The 22,869-nt window shown below is 33.2% G+C and overlaps 1 protein-coding gene across 3 annotated transcripts in view; it reads left to right on the top strand.

Moving 5' to 3' along the window:
• The window catches only part of TCF12 (transcription factor 12), a 402,673-nt gene that overhangs the window by 200,406 nt on the left and 179,398 nt on the right, over positions 1 to 22,869 (top strand). For all 3 annotated transcript variants that reach the window (XM_023498571.2, XM_031955269.1, XM_031955268.1), the window contains exon 5: positions 10,804 to 10,906. In XM_023498571.2, coding sequence (XP_023354339.1) covers positions 10,804 to 10,906 — 103 coding nt within the window. The remainder of the gene's footprint in view (positions 1 to 10,803; positions 10,907 to 22,869) is intronic.

Genomic DNA, 22,869 nt, shown 5'->3' on the forward strand with positions numbered 1-22,869 from the left:
TGGGCCTTCTACTTTCTTCCCCTGGATTGAATCAGATGATCCCTAAAGGCATGTTTTTTTCAGCTTTGTTTCTGATAATAGTTACTTCTTTTTTTGCTGAGTTCTAGTTTTACTGAGGAACTTAGAAAAGTATTTTTACCTAGAAGGTAATGGAATTTGTTTAAAGTAAACAAATGTGCATTTTCAAAGAAATGAAGTTTAAAAAAAATTTGTCAGTCAGAGGGAAAGTTCTACCTAATGGCTAATTATGATTTCTTTGGCCAATAAAAATATTAATTCAATTAAAACAGTTTTATATGTTACCATGAACAAGTCACTTAACCTCTCTGAGCCTCAGTTTCCTGATATGTAAAATGTAGTAAATTACCCATAGTACTTCAGAGGATTACTAAATACCAAATGAAATAAAAGCTATTTAAATTGTTTTTCAAAATCTTTGTTAATTTTAATTTATTTGGTATTCTCAGTTCAGACACATTTAAGCATTTTTTTTTTCCAATGGGAACTTAGACTCATATAATTCTTGGTGTATTTCAGTTTCAGAGTTCTAAGAGGGAAAGAGGTTCCAGCTTCCTTCCAACTCTAAATTGTGCAAACATTCTCTTCCTTCTTTCCAACAATTTGAACAAACAGCACATTACATTCCTTGTTTCTATTCTCTACAGAAATAAATGGATGCTACTGCCACTAGGCCCTCTTCACTCCCAATCCTTTGAGACCTAGTCAGGAGAACAAGAACATATCCACCAAACTCCAGATAAAACAAGAGGAAGCAAAGAAGACATTTAATCTAAGGTCCCTTCCAGCTCTAAGTCTATGATACTGTGATCCTTCATCCTTTTCTTTTTTTATTATTAATTTTTTGCATATTCATTTTCAAATACATCCTTTCCTTTTACCCTACCTTGTGAGTCATCTCTTGTTAAAAGCAAAAATTCAGTTCAGTAGTATTAAAAGCATCATCTGAATTTGGTTGTTTATTTAGTTTCATACACATAATCATTTTATTTTGCTAAGAAGCAAGGAAAGATACATTTTCTCATCTTGTTTCAGATCCAAGCCTATTCACTCATGTAATTACATGTTTTGGGGTTTTTGTTGTTGTTATCATTTTTTACTTTTGCTTTGCTGTGGTCAAATGTATATGCTGTCTTTCTACTTTGCATCAGTTTATAAAAATTTTCCAATGCTTCTCTGAATTCTTCCTATTAAAATTTCTAGTGGCACAGAAATATTCCATTTTATTCTGGTATCATAATTTCTTGGCCTTTTACTTTTGTTTCTTGTTTCTCTGGTATCACAAACTATTGCTCTGGATATGGTGATTTTTATTGGACCTTTCTGGCTTTGCCCTTCTTAGGATATATGCCTAATTATAGAGTCTCTTTGTCAGAGGTTTTGGGCATTTAAATGACTTTAAAAATGTAATTTCCAAATATTTTGCAAATTGATTGGACTAATTCATATCTCAGTGAATGTTGTATTATTGTATCTGTCCTTCAGCAGCTCCAACCATCTTAATAACTACTTCACCCTTTTCTTATATTTGAGAATTTGTTAGGTTAGAATTTTTTTTATTTGTACTTCTCTAATTCTTAATAATTTAAAATGTTCTTTCATTTTTATGAAATTCATTTCTATTTTCTATTCATTTTTATTAATAATTTGAAATTATTTCGAGTACTGCTTTTTTGTGCCTTGTGACCACTGACTCATTAGAGAATTGCTTTGGGTCTTCTATGTTTGTATTTCCAACACATTTTTGATTTCAGGCCCTGAAGGATAATTTGATAGCAACATTGTCCCACAATTTACAACTTCTGTATTTATCATAATTTCATTGATTTTATTAATTTAAAAAGTCTTTCAGTTTTATACTTTTCATCTTTTTCTTATGAAAATAGTAGAACCATTAGACACAAATGTGATTTTTTAATTTGGAATTTATGAGTGACTTTTAACAAAATGTAGATTGTCCTTACTCTACATAATATGCTACACTAGGTAATTTTATATAAAAATCTTCCCTTTGCATGTTTTTTTTGAGAAATCTTTTTTGGATATGGGGGGGATGAAAGGATGAACAAGGCAAGTATAGGCCAAAATTCTTCTCATATTTGAACATCTTAGCTTAAATGCATTCTCCATTTAAGAAGTAATAAATAGGAATAGGAAGAATGGGTAGAATTTGTATTCTCAATCTATAAGCTAAAATTTTTCTTAATGTTGAATATGACAAAGACAAGAAAAATTTAAAACCTGGATTCCAAAATAGTTTTTCAATCAGTACTTTTGTCAATTTATCTTTACCTTATATGTTCCATTAGACTCACTTTAGCCAGAAATGAAGTTTCTCTTGAATCATTACTTAGGCAATGATTGTTTCATAGTTGGCTTCTCTCTGTGGATTTTTTCAAAATACATTTACTACTTCTTTTCAGCTAGCTCAAAGAGATCTTAAACTGAGGTTTATGAATAGATTTTGATATACATGAATTTGATGTAAATGACAAAAAAATTTTACATTTTATTTCACTTAATTTCCTTTGTAATTCTTCAGGTTTTATTTTATGCATTTATAAACAATATTTTGAGAAGGAAGGGCTGCATAGCCTTCAGTATACTACTGGAGAAGTCCATATTTCTCCCACTCTTCCTCCCCTAAAAAGAATAAGAACCTATGGGTAACTTCATCTAAGGAGCAGGTCCTAATTATCCATTGTATGGTGACTTATAGATACTTGGAAATTACCGAAAAACTGTGGTAGCTTCTTGGGCATTGCTCTGAAATTCTATTTTCCAGCTCCTTTTACTTCTGAAATTGACAGTTTAAAGGACTCTGAGGAACTTCTTTGGGTTAAAGGGTGTTATTAATCAGTTAAAAAATAATTTATCAAACACCTATAGTCACATAATAGTCTCTGCTCTCAAGAAGCTTGTATTTTATTGGAGGAGACAACGTACAATTATGTATTTACATGGTATATACATTATAAATGGATGGTGATATCAAAGGGAAGACAGTAGCAACAGATAGAATTTGAATTGAATCTTGAGGGAAGCCTAGGGATACCAGGAGACAATATCGAAGGAGAGTATTCTAAGTCATAGGAGAGAGCCAATAGTAAAAGCTGTGGAGTATTACTTTTTAAGGAACTACAAACAAGTTAGTTTAACTGGATCATGGAGTACTTAAGAAAGGAAAGATAGGAAAGGAGCCAGGTTGTAAAGAGCCTTAAATGCCAAATCAGGCATTTAAAGAACTTTAACTGATTATAGGATTGAGTTAAGAAACCTAAGTTCATAGGCGGGGATTTCGTCTTTTTTTTTTTTTTTTTTTTTTTGAAACATCATTTCCTGATCTTTTCTTAAGTTTCTTCTATCACGTTTCCCAAACGTCTCTTTTGTATTATCTCATTCTCCCTTAAGATTTATAGTTATTTGTGTCCTGATCTCTCCTTTCCCAAGCTCATTAATCATTAGACTGGAAATCTTTTGATTGTGTTTTATCTCTGTATCCTTAATGCCCATCACATAGGCATTTAATAAATATTTATTTAATTTAAAATGAAATTTTAAGGGAATGAACCAAAATATTTTATTGGAGGGAGAAATTAGTAAAAATTCTGTTTTGTGACTTAAGAGATCTAGTATATATGTACAGTCTGCCACATGTAGTTTTAAATACTGTCTTGTAGCCTACAATGCTTTTAAAAATATTTAAGGGACTTTCTTAGAAAGCTATAGGATTTATATAGTACTGCTATGCTCAATTTTTTAACCTACTTTTACATTTGACTTAAGCTAAGTGGCATAATATGTAAATGAGATAATCATTCATGTTTCATGAAAATTTCTAATTTTAGCATGAACTTTTTTTTAAAATGTGAAGAGTATTTCAACATGTCTATTTTATTAACATATTTTAGAATGGAAAAAAGTTTTGTTATAATTTGTTGGAATTCTCATCAGAGTTGGAATTCTATGGAAGCAATATATAACAATTGTGTATATCACTGTTGAATGACCTGTCTCAAATCTTTGTGAGCAAATAATGTGACCTTTTCATTGCAGATAGAGAAAGTGAAGTGTAAAGATTATGGTTTTGTGGTATAGTAGGAAAGATCCTATAGTTAGAAGATTTAGCTTTTAGCCCTCAATATATACCACTAACTTTTACTTTTGGTCTTTATTTCTAAAGTGAGGAAACTGAAGTAGAAGATAATTTAAAGTCTCCTCTATTTCTAAAGCTCTGTGGAACATACCAGTGTGGAATTTAAGAGTACATCTCATTAATAAGCTACAATTTCTTAGGGTTCATAATGATTTCTGATTTTATTAGAAGCCAAAAATGTATAGATTATCATGTGGGATCCCATATCTGAAATTTAGTCTGTGAAATAAAAAGGAATGCCATGGTAGAGTAGAAAAATTTTATAATGATTTAGAAGAATAAAATTTAATTTTGAGTTGCAATTCTGATATTTACTAGTGGTGACTATAGATAAGATGGAGTAGATACACATTGGCCCTTGAGTCTGGAAGATTTGAGTTCATATTTACTCTTAGATTTAACTGGCTTTGTTACTCTAAGCATGTCTTTCTATCTCAATTAACTCATCTGTAAAAATAGCCATCATAATTGTACCTACTTCTCAGGATTGTTGAGAGAATAAAATGTTGTTGTGAGAATAAAATAATATTTGCAAAGCATTTTGGAAGCCTTAAAGCTATATATAAATGCTAGTAATGATAGTGATTGTGATAATAATGGTCATCTCTGATCTGAAGAACTTGCCTCCAAGGATCGGCATGAAGAACTCTCTTCATAGACTTCAAAGCACTAATCAGATTAAGCCATCATCACTCTTATAGCTGTGGTATAATTAGTTAACATGTATTTTTAAAGTTCTTATGTACTAGTCATTAAAAGGAAATAAAAACAAAGATAAAACAGCCCCTACCCTCAGAGAGTTTATATTCTGTGGGAAAAGCACATACATGTATATGTATATGTACACATGTTCTTAGGTATATATTCATACATTACTAGTGTACACATAGACATGCATGTGCACACACATGAGCAAAACATAGACACCAGCAATACATTGTTACTTAGAATGGAAGATGCTGGCTCTTGGGGTGAGGATCATGAAAGACGTCAAGATGACCCTTCCTTGAGCTTGAACTTTGAAGAAAACTAAGCATCATAAGAGACAGAGATGAAGAAGAATTACATTTTGGGAATAGGGTTGGTATATGCAAGGCAAAATGGTAGGGAACATTCATTTGTGAAATCTAGTTTATCCAAACTATTTGAAATACATGAAATGGAACAGTATATTATACTGGAAAGGTAGATTGGAACAAAGACGTGAGGAGTTTAAATTGTGAAACAAAAAGAGTTTAGATTTGAACCTAGATGTATTAGGGAGTTTATTGAGGGTTTATCAAGTTGGGAAATAACATGATGGAATTCATACTTTAGGATAGTCATTTCGGAATCTAAGTTGAGATGGAGTAGAGTGGAAAAAGAGTAGGGAAGCTGTTGTAATAGTCAAGAGGTGATAAGGGTCAGAAGCAGGATGGTAGGCTTGTATGTAGAGAAAGAGGGACTGATGTGAGGAATATCATGGAGGCAGAAACACTGAGACTTGGAAGTTCTTTGAATTTCTGCAATGAGAGGAATTGAGAAGTCAAGGTTGGGAATCTAGATAACTAAAAGGAAGAATAGTTGTGTACATGATAAAATTAGGAAAGTTAAAAATAGATGTAGATTTGGGGAAAAAGGAGATGAATTCTGATTTAGATATTTTAAATTCAAAATGACTCAATGTCCAAAAGAAAATTCATTTCTTCCCCCCCCCCCAAGTACATTTCTCCTCTTTCTCTTCTTCACCCCATAAATCAAAGGACTTTGGAGAGTATCTAGCTCAAGATCCTTATTTTCTCAGTAAGGAAACTGAGGCCCAAGGAGGTTGTAATTTACTAAAGGTTATATTTATAACTAAAAGTTAGGTTTCCTAACTGGAAAGTCCATCACTACTTCTCCTATACTATACATTCATTTGTTCTGTATTAGCATAGTTCTCTCACTATACAGGTTAATTTAGTTTTCCTACAGAAACTTGCCTTGACAATTTTCTTTTTTTTGAGCATTTCAAAATTATATGAACAAAATCTTTTTAAAAAATTTTTTATTTTACAGGAGTTTTCTGATTAGAGGTTTTGTTAGGTTAACAAAAGTCAGAGTAAACGATGCTGCCTTCTTTGTCCTTTGGAAGAAATAAGAAAATTTAAAATAATAAAATCAAGAAGAAAGAATTTTGTCCTTTTGTAGTTGTAGCCATGATAAAAAAAAAGGGAGGACAGATTCAATCTTATTTTATTTCTCTTCTTATGTTAGGGGGATTTTTTTAATGGAAAAGTTTTGATTGATAATATGCATTTTGGAGAAGATTAAAAAGCTATTGGCATTGATGGATCACCTGGGTCTTATTGTCATATTAGTGGGCAGGAATTAATGTTTGTAGCTTCCTACACAATGAACAGAGCAGAGAAATGAGTATGAAACACATATTTCATAATTTCCTAATGCTTTTATAAATAGCTCTTCATTGTATATTACCCATTTTATATTTGAAAATAAAAAAAAATAAATTTGTGTATATGTTATTGAACAATTCTCCTTGTTCTCTCCATATATGAAATAATTTTAAATCAATAATTAGTTTATTGTATATTTTTCATTTTTATCCCCAAATGGGAAGAGTAAATTACAAGTGTGATGTTTTGGAAATACTATGAATGATGGCACACTATGAACATGGGTGATTCAGGTAGCATGTATCTGTTTTATATTTCCCATTCCTTATGTACACAGATGCAGTAAAACCTCTTGTGCAAAATAATCATTTTTAATGGAAAAATCAATTTTATGAAATTTAAATACCTATTAAGATCTTAAATTGTTGCCCCATTGTTTCAAAATTTTCTGGGTAAAGAAATGTGGTAATACATTTTTTATAGTTGAGTACTTTTCTGGATGTTTATAGCATGTTCTTATGTTATGGAATTTAATAATCTTAGTAGTTTGATAGATTCCAAAATTGAAATCATTTCCATGAATAATAATCCAGTTTTAGTGTCTTCTTGATTCTAACTTTTCATTCTTCCTACTCATTCAATCTTGCCTTTTAATTTTTTCCTGCCTTAAAACCAGCTCTAGTATAGTCATTTAACCCTTTTGTTGGCTATATCACCAACTCCTTCGTACTTCATCTTTTTACCAATGATATCTTTCCACTCCACTGCTCTGATTACTTTTTTTTCTCCTCCAGTTCTCTTCCCACACACCCCCATACCCCATCCCCTTTTTACTAACTCTTAGTCACATCAAATGCATTAACTAACCTTGTGGGCACTTTAGACTAAAGAGATTTCTTTAGACTTTAAAGATATTATTGAAGCTTTTAGATTCAAGTCAACCAATCAAGTTCCTTCATATGGAGAGGGAGACGATGCTCTCACAAATCTATTTTCCCTATATTGGTTACTTTAGAACTGGTAATATAATTTACTTACCCAGTTGCATTAGATCTTGTTTGGGTGGATAGAGATTCAGAAATTGTTTATACTTTACCAGAGACTCCTGGGACCTAAATGTAATATTGATGATGGTAGCCATAACTACCAGTTTTCCAATGTTGAAGCCAATTTTCCAGTATTTCTTTCTGACTATAAAATAGAATTAAATTTTCAAATTGATTGTCAGATTAAACATTATATAGGTAGTTGTAGCATGACACAGAACAAAGTCTCTTTCTAGAGAATTTATTGTTCATAGATACATTATATGCCTGGCATAGTAGCTGTCCTAATAAATTATATGTTATACATACTAGCATGAGTTAACAGTGCAAAGGAAGGAAAACCAGTTGCATAGGAATAAGGTAGAACAGTAAATATTTCCCCAGATTATTTATATTAGACTTTGGCATTTATCATATCAATGTTTTACATATAGGCTATTGACACACTAGTACTTCAAAAAGACTCCACTAATATATTTGTGGTAAATTGGCTTATATGTGCTATTACTTGGACCATTTTTGTTTGTTTGTTTTCTTGTTTGTGCTCTCTCACCACCTCAGGCAGGTCATAGTTGGAATTTCCTTTGAACATTGGTGGTTTGTGGCTTCTAATCTGCTCCCCTCTTCTACATTTTTGTTGCAGAGTCCTAGGCATATATCTCGTTTTTTCTTTTTCTTTTTCTTTTTTTCTGTTATATCCAAATAATTTTTCTCTTTCTCCCAAGTAATAGTACTCTCTCCAAAATAAAATCAGTTTTTATCAGTGGATGTATACATTCCTCTACCTCCCTCTTACCCAGTTATTTCACAATATTTTTAAAAATTTACAAGTGTATTGCGGAGCAAAAAGAGTTGAGAAACTATGTAATAAATACTAAATAAAAAAAAAGCTTCTTGCTTATGTTTTGCTTAAGATGATGTGAAATTACTTTGAAATAATACTAAATGATATGGACAGAGAATATAGTAGTGAAACATTTGGGTTAGCAAAAGAGAAGCTAGTGATATTTTTAGATTTTTCTGTAGATAACCAATAAAGGACTTACCCAAAGGAATTATCAAATAAGGGACAAATCCAAATTGTGAATTGATTATATTTGTTAACTATTTCTGTGCTTATTTAGAGGTGTCCTAAGATTTTGGTATGTTTTTAAAACCACTATAATGGTTTAGGTAGTGACTTAAGAATTAAATTAATTATTTTCATTTTTATAAATTTAAGGATTCATGAGACAAAAAATAATAATGCTTCTTATTATGCATCAATATCACAAAGCATTTTGAAAATATCAGCTCATTTATTCTTTCAGCACCCTCCAGCAATGAAAGGAACACTGAGCAAATGTGGTATACAGATAGCATACACAGTCTTCTTGATATATTTTCTTGTTGTTGTTGGAATAGTTAGTTTTTAGATGATGATAAGACACAATAATTCAATGAGCATTTTGCTGGTAATTCTGTTCTATTTTGTATGTATGTTTAAATAGGATGACAAGTTATCAGCTAAGTGTAAAATATTAGTGTTTTCACTTGGTATTTTTGGCATGTTTGTTTCATATAACACAGAAGTAAAGTACATGTGATGACCTTAGCTAGCAGCCATTCCACCTTTCTGGGCAGCTGCTGCTGTGAATTGGCTTTGTGACAGACGGGACCATCCATGGTCATGGTTACCAGAGGACACCCTTGTGGTCATAACCAAGTTATAAATGTCACCAACATTCTTTTTGAATGTCTATCACATGTGTATTAGTGATTCTAAAGGAGAAAAAATGAAACAAAGATTCATTTGGGAGTTAGGATTCCCAGGAGATTACTTTTAAAGCAGCATAGCAGAAGGAGTTGTGACATGCATCCATAAGCAATTGTCGTGATTTGACAGTTATTTAGCCCTCAGTTCCTAGCCCTTTGGTTGAACTGACAGCACGCCGGCAAAGATAGTGAGGCCTGTTTCAGCCCCATTAATGTCGTCTTGAATGTTAGCCTGCAGTCTGGAAAATGATAAATGTTCAGTGATTGATGATTTTATAGTCCCAGGGGATTCTGGGTGGTTTCTGGTTGCTGAGAGCCAGAGCAGTTTTTTCCTTTGCATGGGCCTCTTCTGTCAGTTTTTCTAGCATTTACTCTGATGTTTTTGTTTTTTTTAAAGCAGTGTGTTTAGGTATGTTCCTGTAACTTTTCTTTAATTGAATTAAAAGTATTCAAAATAAAAAAAAAAAAGAATTTTAGAGATTAAAGACTATGCCTAGTGATTTTAGTTTTAGCACATAAGGCACTTATAATTCATAAAGTTGTCATTTGGTTCAGATAACACCTAGTTCCTGGAAATTTTTGGTATTCCCTCTCTCTTTCTTCACTACCCTACCTCCTCTTTCTCCCTCAGAAAAGCATATTCTGAATGAACAATAATCATAGTACTCATGAAATGACAAGATCTATTTTATTGGGTTTTTTTCAGAGTATATTTCATTTTTTCAGTCACTTTTTAAAAGATTAAGTTGTACAGAAAAAGTTTTCCCTTTGTATGCAATACCTACTTTTCCAAGGACTTTGTTAGCTGTATTAGCGTGAAAATTTTTGAATGGAATATTGCTTTTAATTTTGTATTTGCTAGGCAATAGATTTTAAAAAACAACAACAACTGGGGAGTGAAATGTAGTGCTTTTCAACAAAGTTCCTAATTGTGTTACTTTTAGTTGTAGGAACCAAAGTGGCAAGGAATCAGTGAGGAAAGAAATGGAGACATTTCCCTGTGTTTTGGTATCCATAATCATGTATTTTCTTATTATCAGAGTTTAATGTTTAAACTTTTCCCTCTGATATGAAGAGCTTTTTAAAAGTTCATTGCAAACAGTATTTCTTAGTAGATGCGATCTTTATATCCTTACTCCATGCCTAAAATCTCTCAGTCAACTACAGAAAATTATAAAATTATAGAATATTGTTTGACAACAGTGTGACAAAAATGTTGAGAAACCTATAGAAGTTTTTTTTTTTTTTTCCAGAGAAAAGTTCAACAAATACTTAGAAAACATTTATGGTACATTTGCTATAATGTAGTATTTTTCTTCTTTTTTTAAAAAATAAAACAATAAACAGAATCACCAATTATAAGTCTGTCTATTAATTAGGAGAGTGTCATTACACTCAATTAGCAGGACTGCCAAATAATCTCTTTAATACTCTGGTCTTTTTTTTTCCCTAGGGTTTTGCAGACAGCCCTCATTACAGTGATCACTTGAATGACAGTCGATTAGGGGCCCACGAAGGCTTGTCCCCGACACCGTTCATGAACTCAAATCTGATGGGTAAGTAGGTAATTCCCTCCAAGTAGCCCCCTCAAAGCCTCTTTGGTCAGAAAGAAGCATTTTTCATCCTCTTGTCTCAGTGTAACACATCAAGCATCTGGGAGTTTGTGAGTTTCTAGTAGCAACGGAGGGTTTCGCTCAACCCGGGGCTCTGCTGGTGGAGCTTGCTACTCCATAAAGGCCTGCCCTTCCCTTCACAAAGCTTCATTATCCTTCCTTCTCTCAGAAAGCAGGAGGCAGTATTATAGCTGACAGTTCTGCTAGAAACTTGGTCAGCAGGAGTATCATATAAGCTCCTTCTTTCTTTAGCAGAGAAGCACCATTTAAAAGAATTTCATGTTGTAGCGTTTGTTTAAATGAGGTGAGGGAGTGGAAAGTGGGTTTGGGGATGTGTTTACCTGACTCCTGTAAACCCAGAGTAGATCAGGAAGGCCATTTTGCTTACTCTTGAAAACAGTTGTCTCTAAAAGGCAAAATCTCGCAACTGTTTATTCATTTCTCATTTATTTAATGTTACACAGAGACATTTTCTTATTTGTTACATGCAGTTTACATGAAACAGGTTTTTTTCTGTAAAAATGAAGATTATATATCAAAGTATATTTAGTATCTATAAATAATTTCTATACAGTGGCATCTCCTGTCCATTTTTCCCAATAACAAACCTCTTTTCCTGGTGCCCTGTTTCTTATATAAAGGAGCACCGATCATGTCAAAATGGAGTGAAATTTGTCAGATTTTTAAATGAAGTTTGATTGTTCCACTGATTTCCCCCCCACATTTTCTCAACCCTGTGAAAAAGAGGATATCTTTAGCATACTCTATCTCCCTGTTCCATGTTTTTTCCCTACTTCCCCAAAGTTGGGGCCCAAGAACATAAAATGTTTGCGCTTAGGGCAAAGACATAAAAGATACATTTACTTTCTATAAATTGCAGTTGGTGCGATTGACATTGTTTGTATCACATATCCTGTTTCTTATGGATGTGACCTATTTTGTGATCTTAGCATTGTCTGTATAAGACACAGCCATGCTAATCTAAGTGGATTACCCAAATCCAAAATCCTAGTGGTCTGCAATTTCTTTCTTTTTTCATTTGCTTTATTCTCATTTCCTCCATGGTGTTTAACAGACAGAATCTGAAACTGAAATATACTTATTGCCCGGGGCAGCAGATATCAGTTTAATAAGTGTCACTTGTCAACCAAATCTGGAGATGTGATAAAATAACTTTATCCCTGGTAAAATAGTTTTCTGTTCCTATTAGTTCAAAAATTAGCCTACAGAAAGTTTGTTGTTTTCCATTATTTAGCATAAGAAGTCGTTTTCATTCTTTATTGTTTAGTTCAGAATGTGTTTTTAAAAAATTGCTTTTTTTTCAGTTGGTGAAGTGAAACTTTCTTAATATATTTGGGATATATTAATGTTAAGCTAAGTACTTCCCATCAGTGTAATATTATAGGTAAATATAGCTTGTCAAGGTGACACAAAGTTCTACTTAGTTTATTGTGAGAGTGAGAGCCTGGGAAAAATGAGATTTTATTTCTTGGAGTTTGGGCAGGAATTATAAATTTCTCAGTGGAGGCCTTAATTTTAGAAACAATTTGCCCTTTTGTTATTGCTGTTGTTACCTTTATTATTAGCACACAGAGATGACTCTAAATACAGTAGAATTACATCATTAGCACAGCTCAGAACTGAGGTGACTGTTGAGATTGCAGGGAATTGAGGATGGGAATTAAATGAATCATAAGAGGTATGCATGTCAGTCTCTTGCTTTGAGCAGTTGTTGACTAAAAATATTTCTGTAATTCACTTCGAGGTAACGTTTTCAGTTCTGCCTCAGTTGGAGCAATTATGAATATGTGCCTATAATTCCGGCTGTTTTCAGATAATTATTATTAGAATCTTTTAAATAGTTATCTAATATCTAATATATAAAATCAACATCTAAAATGGCCATGAAATAAAATAAAGTAACTGTGATATGTAAGCAGCCTGGTCTCTTCTCCACAGTTCACAGAACATAATTTGCATTCTTCTGAATTGCATTGCATAGTTAATCAGGTACAGCTTTAGAAACCATAAGTTTTCCTTTGGAAGTTTTAACCATCTAATCTGAAAGTGTTCATTTACATATGGGTGGGAGTGGAGGAGGGATAACCCTGGAAAGATTAGCTAGAAATGTTGAAAAAGAATTCACTAGTCATTAGCAATATCTGATTTACTATACTTCCTTCTCTTTATTTTCAGTAAAAGTGATCAAATGAGGTATTTTAACTGAGTATATTGTCAATCTAACATCATAGTCTAAAGACTATCTGCATGACAATAGCTTGCTCTTGGAAATGAATGTCTTTCAAATTGTAGAGCTGCTCCAGACAGCCACAACCAATCCAACTTGATGTGAGCTGCAGTAATTGAGCACTTAAGATACAAGGAGATATGTGGGTTTATAGCACAAGGTAAAGCTCCTGTGAATGGCTGCATTTTTTGAGCTGTTTCATAATTTAAAGGAGTTTGAGCTGAGAAGCTTAAGTTTGTCAAAACAGGCAAAACAGGCCAGGCAGGGTTAAAAGAAGGTTTATCCACAGAGACCTGATCATCATCACAATAGGTGTCTTTTTCTTAGTAGAAGCTGTGGCTGAGGAATTTCCCTGAAACAGTTAAAGCTGGTACAGAAACCAGCAACATATTTCATCATTGCTGTCAACATTTAAAGGCACCATTAAAAGGGGTGGGGGAAAAGAGGAGAGAATTGTATGACGAGGGAATGTTGTTATTTTGAGTATTATGTTCAGCCATAAGCACATTTGCCTGAAGAGATAGTGGATTATAAAGTGCCACTGTCTTTCATGATGGAGCTCTCAAACATTTTAATGATCTTGTACATTGCAAAAAAGAGAAATTTTGTCTAACAAGGGTTGATAATGATTCAATAATGAACAATTTGCCACAGAAAGATGCATTTCCATATTCATTTAGATATTTTTGAAGTGTTTTGCACAGGAAGTAAAGCTATTATGTTGGATCAGTTAGTGTTCCTCTCTAATGAATTCTAGAATTATCCTGTTGATTTGTCAGTATGGAAAAGAGGGCTTTTCTTGTGTTTCAAGTGAAATAAGTACATCCTTTTGGCACAAGGGTAAGTAATTAGCATCAAACAGATTTGTATTCTCTCAATGTGAAGCTGAGATACATTGACCGTAGCTATGAATTCCTGTAGTATTCCTAAGCAAAGTTTGATCTTATTTCCAGATCTTTTCTGTGTGTAGTTGTAGTTTTTTTCTCTATAAGAGAATATTCCAATTAAAGTTCCCTTCTTTCTTTTAACTCCCAATTTTGTTATTCTTCCTCTTCTTTCCCTCCTTTGTTTGATAGATATCATAGCAGTTAAGGATTAATCAATTTTATTTTATGGAAATCTTCTTCCATCCTCACTGTTTTTGCCTTAACTTTTAATATTAATACCATTGACCTATTCTAAAGGAAAGAAATAAAATAGGCAGGAAGAGGGAAGTGTTGAAGTACCTGATTTGCCAAGAAATTTTAGACTTACACAGTATACTTTTTTATAAAACTTGTACATTGTGTCTGAGACCTCATTTGAATTTTATGGATTATTCAGTTGTTGGTCCAAAATAGTCTAAGTTATGTTGAGTTGAGAGAATAATGAATGAGTCAAGATGCAAGTTCTAATTGCAGGTCTACTATGTATTAGCTAATAGACCTTCAGCAGCACCTCACTGTGCTATTTTCCTCATTGAGGGAATTGAATGATAGATCTAACATTCCTTTCAATTCTAAAAATGTTGATTCTGTGATCTAACTATTAGCATGAGGTTGTAGGAGAAGGGGTGGGATTTAGAGTCAGCAAAGGAGTTCAAATTGGGCAAAGTCAATTAAATTTTTTTAGGCTTCAGTTTCCTCATTTGATTAACGAGAGAGTTAGAATAAATATTCTTAAGGGCCCCTTTATTCTTATATCTAGTAACATCTCTGTATGGTACAGAAAGGAGCCTAGATAATCATCAGCATTTTGCCAGTTGAAAAAAATGAGGTCACTGAATTAGTTTAGTGGAAAAGCAGGGTAAATCAGCCAGTGCTCCTGACCCCTAATTCAGTATTCTATTTATCAATACAATTTATTTAGATAGAACAGCACTCTTTCTGGACCCCATTCATCTCATGGGGTGGTTATAAAGATAAAATTAGTTTAATCAATGATGACATTCTGAAAAGTAAAAAGTGTGATGTTAACTCTATCCATTTAGTAAGTCATTTAAGACTCATAGTAAATCATAATTGTTTTGACTTCCTTGGTCTAAGTATCAAACACTCCTTGATTTAAAATATTTAACTTAAATTACTTTCTAATGCCTCCCTTCCTTCTTGCCATTGAAATCTTTCCCCAGCTAGAGGGGAAAGATTCTCTTTCCTCATTTCTCTTTACCTTCTGTGTTTAAGGAATATGGTGGTCATCAGGCTACCATTAGTATTTTTTTTTAGTTATGTCATGGCTTAAATAGCCGTAGAATGGCCAATCTTCTGTCCTTGTCTAGTCCTTTTTCATTCTCATTTGGTCACTTCATGCTGAGAATCATATTCTGCCCTCAATGTTCTTTTACTCACATCTTCCCTTTCTTGAGATTTCAGCTCTTCCCCCACCTTTAGGATGAGAGAAGGAGCTTGCCTTTTCAGTTATAACTAGATTCTATAATCCCTGAATCAGATTACAGTAAGGATTCCTGTAGGCATCTATTTCAGATATATTACAACTCCCTGTGAAACAGGGTGCTGCTGGGTTTTGTGGAATGTAACCTCTTTTAAATATTATTTCTATAGAAAAAATGAATTTTGAAGTTCAAACCAACTGGCTTGTCAACATTAGACTTTTGGAACACAATTCAATCTTAGGGTACATTGCACACGGTATAGGAGCAGCTTACCTATATGATATATCTGTGGTCCATAAACTCATTGAGACTTTCAGTACCGAGATCATTATATACTTCAACAACAATACTATATGATGACCAGTTCTGATGGACCAGGCCATCCTCAGCAACGAGATCAACCAAATCATTTCCAATGGAGCAAATGAACTGAACCAGCTATGCCCAGAAAAAGAACTCTGGGAGATGACTAAAAACCATTACATTGAATTCCCAATCCCTATATTTATGCCCACCTGCATTTTTGATTTCCTTCACAAGCTAATTGTACAATATTTCAGAGTCTGATCCTTTTTCTACAGCAAAATAACGTTTTGGTCAGGTATACTTATTGTGTATCTAATTTATATTTTAATATATTTAACATCTACTGGTCATCCTGCCATCTAGGGGAGGGGGTGGGGGGGTAAGAGGTGAAAAATTGGAACAAGAGGTTTGGCAATTGTTAATGCTGTAAAGTTACCCATGCATATATCCTGTAAATAAAAGGCTATTAAATAAAAAAAATAAAATAAAATAAAATTTAAAAGTAAAAAAAAAAAAAAAAAAAGAGAGAGAGACTTTCAGTACCTCTTGGCTTACCTATGAAGTCTCCAGTTCATGCTTTATATCATTGCCAGGCGGTACCAGGTCCTTGTAGAAATAATTTCTATAGGACAAATATCAATTATAAAATTCAATAAATTTTAGCCTTAACATAGAATTATTATTATAATATTTTTTCCATATTTTTCCAACTTATTGTCCTAGGCTGTTGCCTAGAGCACTGAGAGATTTTCACTTAGCAGCTGTTATATAGCCAGTATATGTGAGAGGCAGAACTCTAAACCAGATCTTCCTAGTTCTTATTTGACCTTTCCCTCTAGGCCATACTGCCATGATGATGATGGTGGCGATGGTAGTGGTGGTGATGGTGGTGATGGTGGTGGCGGTAGCAGCCTCCGATATAGAATGTGTTTGACATTTATTTATTATTCTTATTCCCATTTTACAGATAAGGAAATTGAGGCTATGGGAAGTTTAGTGACATGTCTAGAATCACAGTCAGTAAGTGTCAGAGGCAAGATTTGAACCTGAATCTTGATTTGAAGTATCTCTCATTTCTTCCTGCTAGATGATAACCTCTGTGTAGATAGAGGACCTGCTACTATCATTTTAATTTTTCTTCAGAGCATCAAGCAAGCTGGCCTGCACATCTTAGGCACTGAACAGATATACATATTCTGTCTGTTAAATCAAATACTTTCTAGGAATATATTTAAGGTTCTTTTTTGTATTTGATTAGGCTGCTTTTTTTTTTTAATAAGAAATCATTTTGAAGGACTTTCCTTGATGCAACGCTCTATTTATCTCAGCCCCACACATCTATGACAGATTTCTGACCAACAGTTTGCTCTAGAGAACTCTAGAACAGAATCCTTCAATGACCACCTTTAAATGTGAGTTCCATGGTTTTAGTTAGGACTTTTTAAATTTAAGTTTGATAAATTAAGCGGCTACATATTGATATTCTTAGCTTTGGTCCCATTATCTGATTGGGCAGTTCACCATAATGTATCTACATTAGGGTTGCTCAAGTTAGGTTTCCTTGAAGATGTATGAAGCCTTTGCAATTATTTTACTATATAGTATTCATTGCAGTATCATGTGAAATTTAGTTCTTATAAAGTGTTTTATAATGCTATTTTGCTGCTGATACTATCACTGAATTTGGCATTTTTTTCCCTTGCCTGCCTGGCTTAAATCAGGGTGAGAGTTCATGAAGCCATTGTAGTCCATTGTATTCAGAATTAGAGCTGTTTACTTAGTGTACAGGACTGGAATAGGGAGGCCTTGTTTAGAATCCTGGAAACTGTTTGGCACCCTTTCAAAATGATGAGCTGGAACTGGGTGAGCTGGTTATAGTCTTTCAAAAGCTGTTTTTACTCACATAATAAGTCATATTTTTTTTATCCTAGCCTTCCAAGCCCCCATGCAAGAATATGGTTCTTTCTGGCAACAAAAATATAACCTGTAAATTTCTTCTGTCTATAGAATTTCTCTTATCTAGTAACATTTTTAATGCCTTTGTTTGATTTTAAACAACTGCCAATATATTTAAATCATATTTTGAACTACTTTGGTACATTATTTAAAGGTGTTTAAATACTCTAGGTTTTTATTCAGACCAGTAGTCTTCTTATAAATATGTGGGAGGGGGTGTTTAGTGTAAATATTATATGCTACAGAATCTCAATTTTGGGGTGAATCTTTGCAATTTTTATACTGAGACTCAAACAATATTTTGATAGCATTTCTATTAAATAGTCCTCTTTGGTTAGTGAATGGAAACAAAAATAATATACTGTTCAACACAGCTAAAAGTCAAGAAGTTTTGGATGACTGGTTTTTATGGGTACTTAGAATCATGTTTTAAGAACCAAAAAACTCACCGTAGTATTCACTTTTGAGAGTTTTGTACTTACTTGACTTATTATATAAGCTTGGATTTTAATTTTTTGTCTTAGAAAATGTAAACATCTGTAAAAATCAGATATTTCCATCAGTGTGTAGCAAAATGACTTTATATGCATTATTGTACTGTAATACATGATTTTGTTTTTCACTTTTATGCTATCTCAGGAGAATGGTTAGACTTCAGGTTTTCTTCACACTATCTAGGGAGTTGCAATTAAAAAGGAATTGGCGTCAAATTAAATCAATTAGTTTATTTATAGTTTAACTTATAAATTTATAGTTTAACATAAATTTTTTGTGGCTTTTTTTTTGCATGATCTTCTCAAGTGGCCCTCTGCATAACATAAGAACACTTTAAGCAATAGAATAACTGTTGTTTTATTTTTAGATTGTGGAAAATTTCAGACCTTTTACACATTAGTATGATGATGTAGGATCATCATAAAGTTGCTGTCCATTCTACACTAACAAAGCAGATTTTTATTATATTTTCTACTACTGCTTTGCCAAGTTTTAAGCATATTTTATCATATTTATTCAAGTTTTTCTCCTATCAGTTGTTATCATGGTAGAACAAAAATAGCTCTCTAGAGCAAAAATTTTAAATTTCTCAATAAGAAATATAAAAATATACTTTATAGGATGATGGGTTTAAAATTGGATAAAACACTTTAAGAGATCATCTCGTTGCATCCCTTTGCTTTTAAAAGACAAGAATAAAAGGTAATGACTTGGCTAAAATCTCACAGGTAATAGTCAGCAGATTTGTTGGGTAGTTTTTCCATTTTCTTTTTTTTCAAGCTCATTTTACAGATGAGGAAACTGAGGCAATTAGGATTGACTGACATGCCTAAGGCAACATTCTGCACCAGGTCCTTGTAGAAATAATTTCTATAGGACAAATATCAGTTATAAAATTCAATAAATTTTAGACAACATAGAATTATTATTTTAGGATTTAACATAAAACTATTGGCAATTTATGTTTAAAGAGTTTTCTGATTTGATATGCTATTTATCTCTAATTTTTAGCTGTCTCTCACATCTGAAAGATTTGAGAGCTGATATGATGCTCTGCATTTGTTGTGATACAGTTGTTCTTATAAATTTCTTCCCAGGTATTACATTAAATGAATTCTGCTCACACTGAAAAATTGCTCTCATCTGTTTTTCATTTTCCTTTAGTGAAAGCTAATGGGTTTCAAGGAAATTAAATTACGCAGTCATTTAGTGACAGCATTAAGTGCAGAGCATTTCTCTCCTTGAGTTTTCTCCTCCTTTTTTTCCGTTTTAGACATTTGAACATATGTTAAGCACAGATTTTTCTTTTACATTTTTCTTTTAAGATTTCAATCAAGTGACTTTATAAAATGTATTAATATTACCTGTTTTTTCAACTGAAGGAGAAATACTTTTTTCTCATTATTGTAGCAGGTGTCTATTTATTTGCATTTTCTTTATAGAAGTATTAGGAGCAGGAGTATATGTGTACATGTGTGCTTATACATATATGTATGCTCACATTTGCTGGCTCATAACATCTAGGGCCATTAAGATAGCAGTTAGGTTATCGTGCATAGAATCCTGTCAGTCATATAATTTACATTCTCTTAATATCTTCCTCAGCTTTTCCTCAATATTTGTAAAACACTAAAGTATGTCAATGTTATTCAGCTGTTTTCTCTATTCAGCAGACTTATAAATTTTTGTGTTTACTATGGTGTACCTGGGAGAAAATCCTATGTCAACAATTTGAAATTGGTATCTTGAAAAACAACACTTTTTACTTGTAGTAATGAAGAAGAAACAAGGACAGTTGCTCTTGTCGTCGTCGTCGTCGTCGTCATCATCATCATCATCATCATCATCATCATCAGTATTGGAACTCTGATCATTGGTATAGGGAAAGTGCTCCAGTGAAGAAACTCATTCCACCAATGCATATTTTTTCCAACTTATTGTCCTAGGCTGTTGCCTAGAGCACTGAGAGATTTTCACTTAGCAGCTGTTATATAGCCAGTATATGTGAGAGGCAGAACTCTAAACCAGATCTTCCTAGTTCTTATTTGACCTTTCCCTCTAGGCCATAGTGCCATGATGATGATGATAGTAGTGGTGATGGTGGTGGCGGTAGCAGCCTACGATATAGAATGTGTTTGACATTTATTTATTATTCTTATTCCCATTTTACAGATAAGGAAATTGAGGCTATGGGAAGTTTAGTGACATGTCTAGAATCACAGTCAGTAAGTGTCAGAGGCAAGATTTGAACCTGAATCTTGATTTGAAGTTCAGTTTTCTTAACAGTATGTTAAACAACCTCTTAGAATCCAGTAACACTGACAGCTTAGATACCTTCTGAAACTTTAGTTCAGAACTAAATTGGTTCTGATTCTAATTCTTAATGATGGGTGGGAAGAAATGGAACACTCTCAACCAGTTAAACAATTCTCCGTATACACTGTACACATTGCAAATTTGATAATTTTCTTCATGATGTTTTATCATAACTTCCTATCATGATTAAATTTCTTTGTCTTCCTCTGCACTTATCTAAATCATAATCTTGTCATCTCTCATTTATACCTCCTCTCCTCTGACACTTCTGTGCCCCCAGTGCAAATGCTTATCACCTCATAGACTATTGTCATATCCCACTAGTGGGTCTCCCTGTGTCAAATTTGTCCTCACTACTGTCCATTTGCCACTCAGCTGTCAAATAACATCTTAAAGCTTAGTTGTGACTGAACAGTGCCCATCATTTATTTAGTCAGTTGCAATGGCTCCCTATTGTCACCAAGATCAAATACAAAATCCTCTGTTTAGTGTTTAAAGTCTTCCATATCTACCAAGTTTCCCTCCTTTCCAATCTTCTTACACCTCACACGTATTCTTTGATCCAATGACAATGGTATCCTTACTATTATTTGCAGTAGACATTCCATTTCCCAATACTGAGCTTTTCCCCTTCCTATGCCTTATCCTTGGAATTCTCTTCTTTATCTCCATTTCTTAATTTACCTAGCTTCCTTCAAGATTCACCTTAATATCACCTTCTGCAGGAAGCCTTTCCTAATACCAGTGCCTTCCTACTGTTGATTATCTCCTAGTTATTTTACCTGTTTGTCTTTCTATCTATCTGTCAGTATGTCTGTCTCCCTATCTATATATAATTTTTCCCCCACATTTTCTCCCTTAATAGATTCTGAGCTTCTGGCCAACAACGATTACCTTTTGTCTTTCTTTATATCCCCAGTGCTTAGCATAATTCTTGGCACATAGTAGGTACTGATTTAATAAATGCTTGTTGACTAACTGGCATCTGAGTTGAATTTAAATCTAAGACTGACTTCTGATACAAATATCTGTCCCATGCTAGTTTGTCTCTTTGATGTTTTGGTTCCTCAGTATGAGAATCATACAACTCATTGGGTTTTATGTCTTCCATAGTTACCAGGATGGTGCTCTAATCTGAGAAGGTAAGAATAATTTTATAGTATTAATAATGGAAATACAGATAGGAAGCAGGCCACGTGGAACAGCTTTGTTGCAATATGTCTAAAGGGAAACCTTAGGACCAGAAATACAGCTTAAGTTTGACTGGCCTTGCTAAGAAGTTGTATGATCTGATAAATTGGCAGTGAAACACTGGTTTAAGTCAAGTGTAAAAAGAAAGTGGGTATTACCGATTTTTTTGTCTTTAATAAGTGTTTCTCTTTGTCTCACATACATTGAAAGAATCTTGAACTTGTGAACTATAGTATAAAGATATTTATTGATTCATAATTAGGTAAAGATGATAAAATGCAGATATGTTGGCAGCTAGAGCTGAATACTGCTATTAGGATATTCATTTGTATCATTTCTTAACTGCAATAGCTTATGGCCTGAGTAAAACTGAGTGTTTCTGACAGGCTTACTGTGAACTAAATAATGTACACATAAATCTCTGTCTAGTTGTAGAGATTTCTATGGTATAAATCCTGTGGGAACTATAAGAAAAGGCTATCATATAGAAATTAGTTAAGGAGCATTTAGTTAAATTCTTTTCTTCTAAAAACACTCTTGGTAGATTATTATAGCAAAGTAAGTGTTCTAGTAAAATTACTTATATATCTCTTGTTTTTATCAAATAGTTGGAAATCTATGAAATTGTAAGATAAGATGGTTTCAAGAGGCAGCTAGGTGGTGAGTGGATAGAGCTCCAGCTCTGAAGTCAGGATCAGGTTTCAGACACTTAACACTTCCTAGCTGTATGAACCTGGACAAGTCACTTAACCCCAGTTGCCTCAGCAGAAGCAAAAAAAAAAAAAAAAAAAAAAAGTATCAAAAATCATTAAAATCTTGTTAAATTGTCAGAAGAGAAGGAAGATCTTTCCTTCATTCAGAAAACTGTTGTTAGATATTTATTGTGCATATATCCCTGTGCCTCATGCTTTAGGTAGGGATGTGACTTCTAAGACTATAAGCTTCATGAGAGCAGGAACTATATACCATTATCTTTAAATTTCCCCCAGATATAGCACAGGACTTTACCCACAGAAGTCACTT

Source organism: Sarcophilus harrisii, chromosome 2 (assembly GCF_902635505.1).
Source record: "Sarcophilus harrisii chromosome 2, mSarHar1.11, whole genome shotgun sequence".
NCBI lineage: Eukaryota > Metazoa > Chordata > Mammalia > Dasyuromorphia > Dasyuridae > Sarcophilus > Sarcophilus harrisii.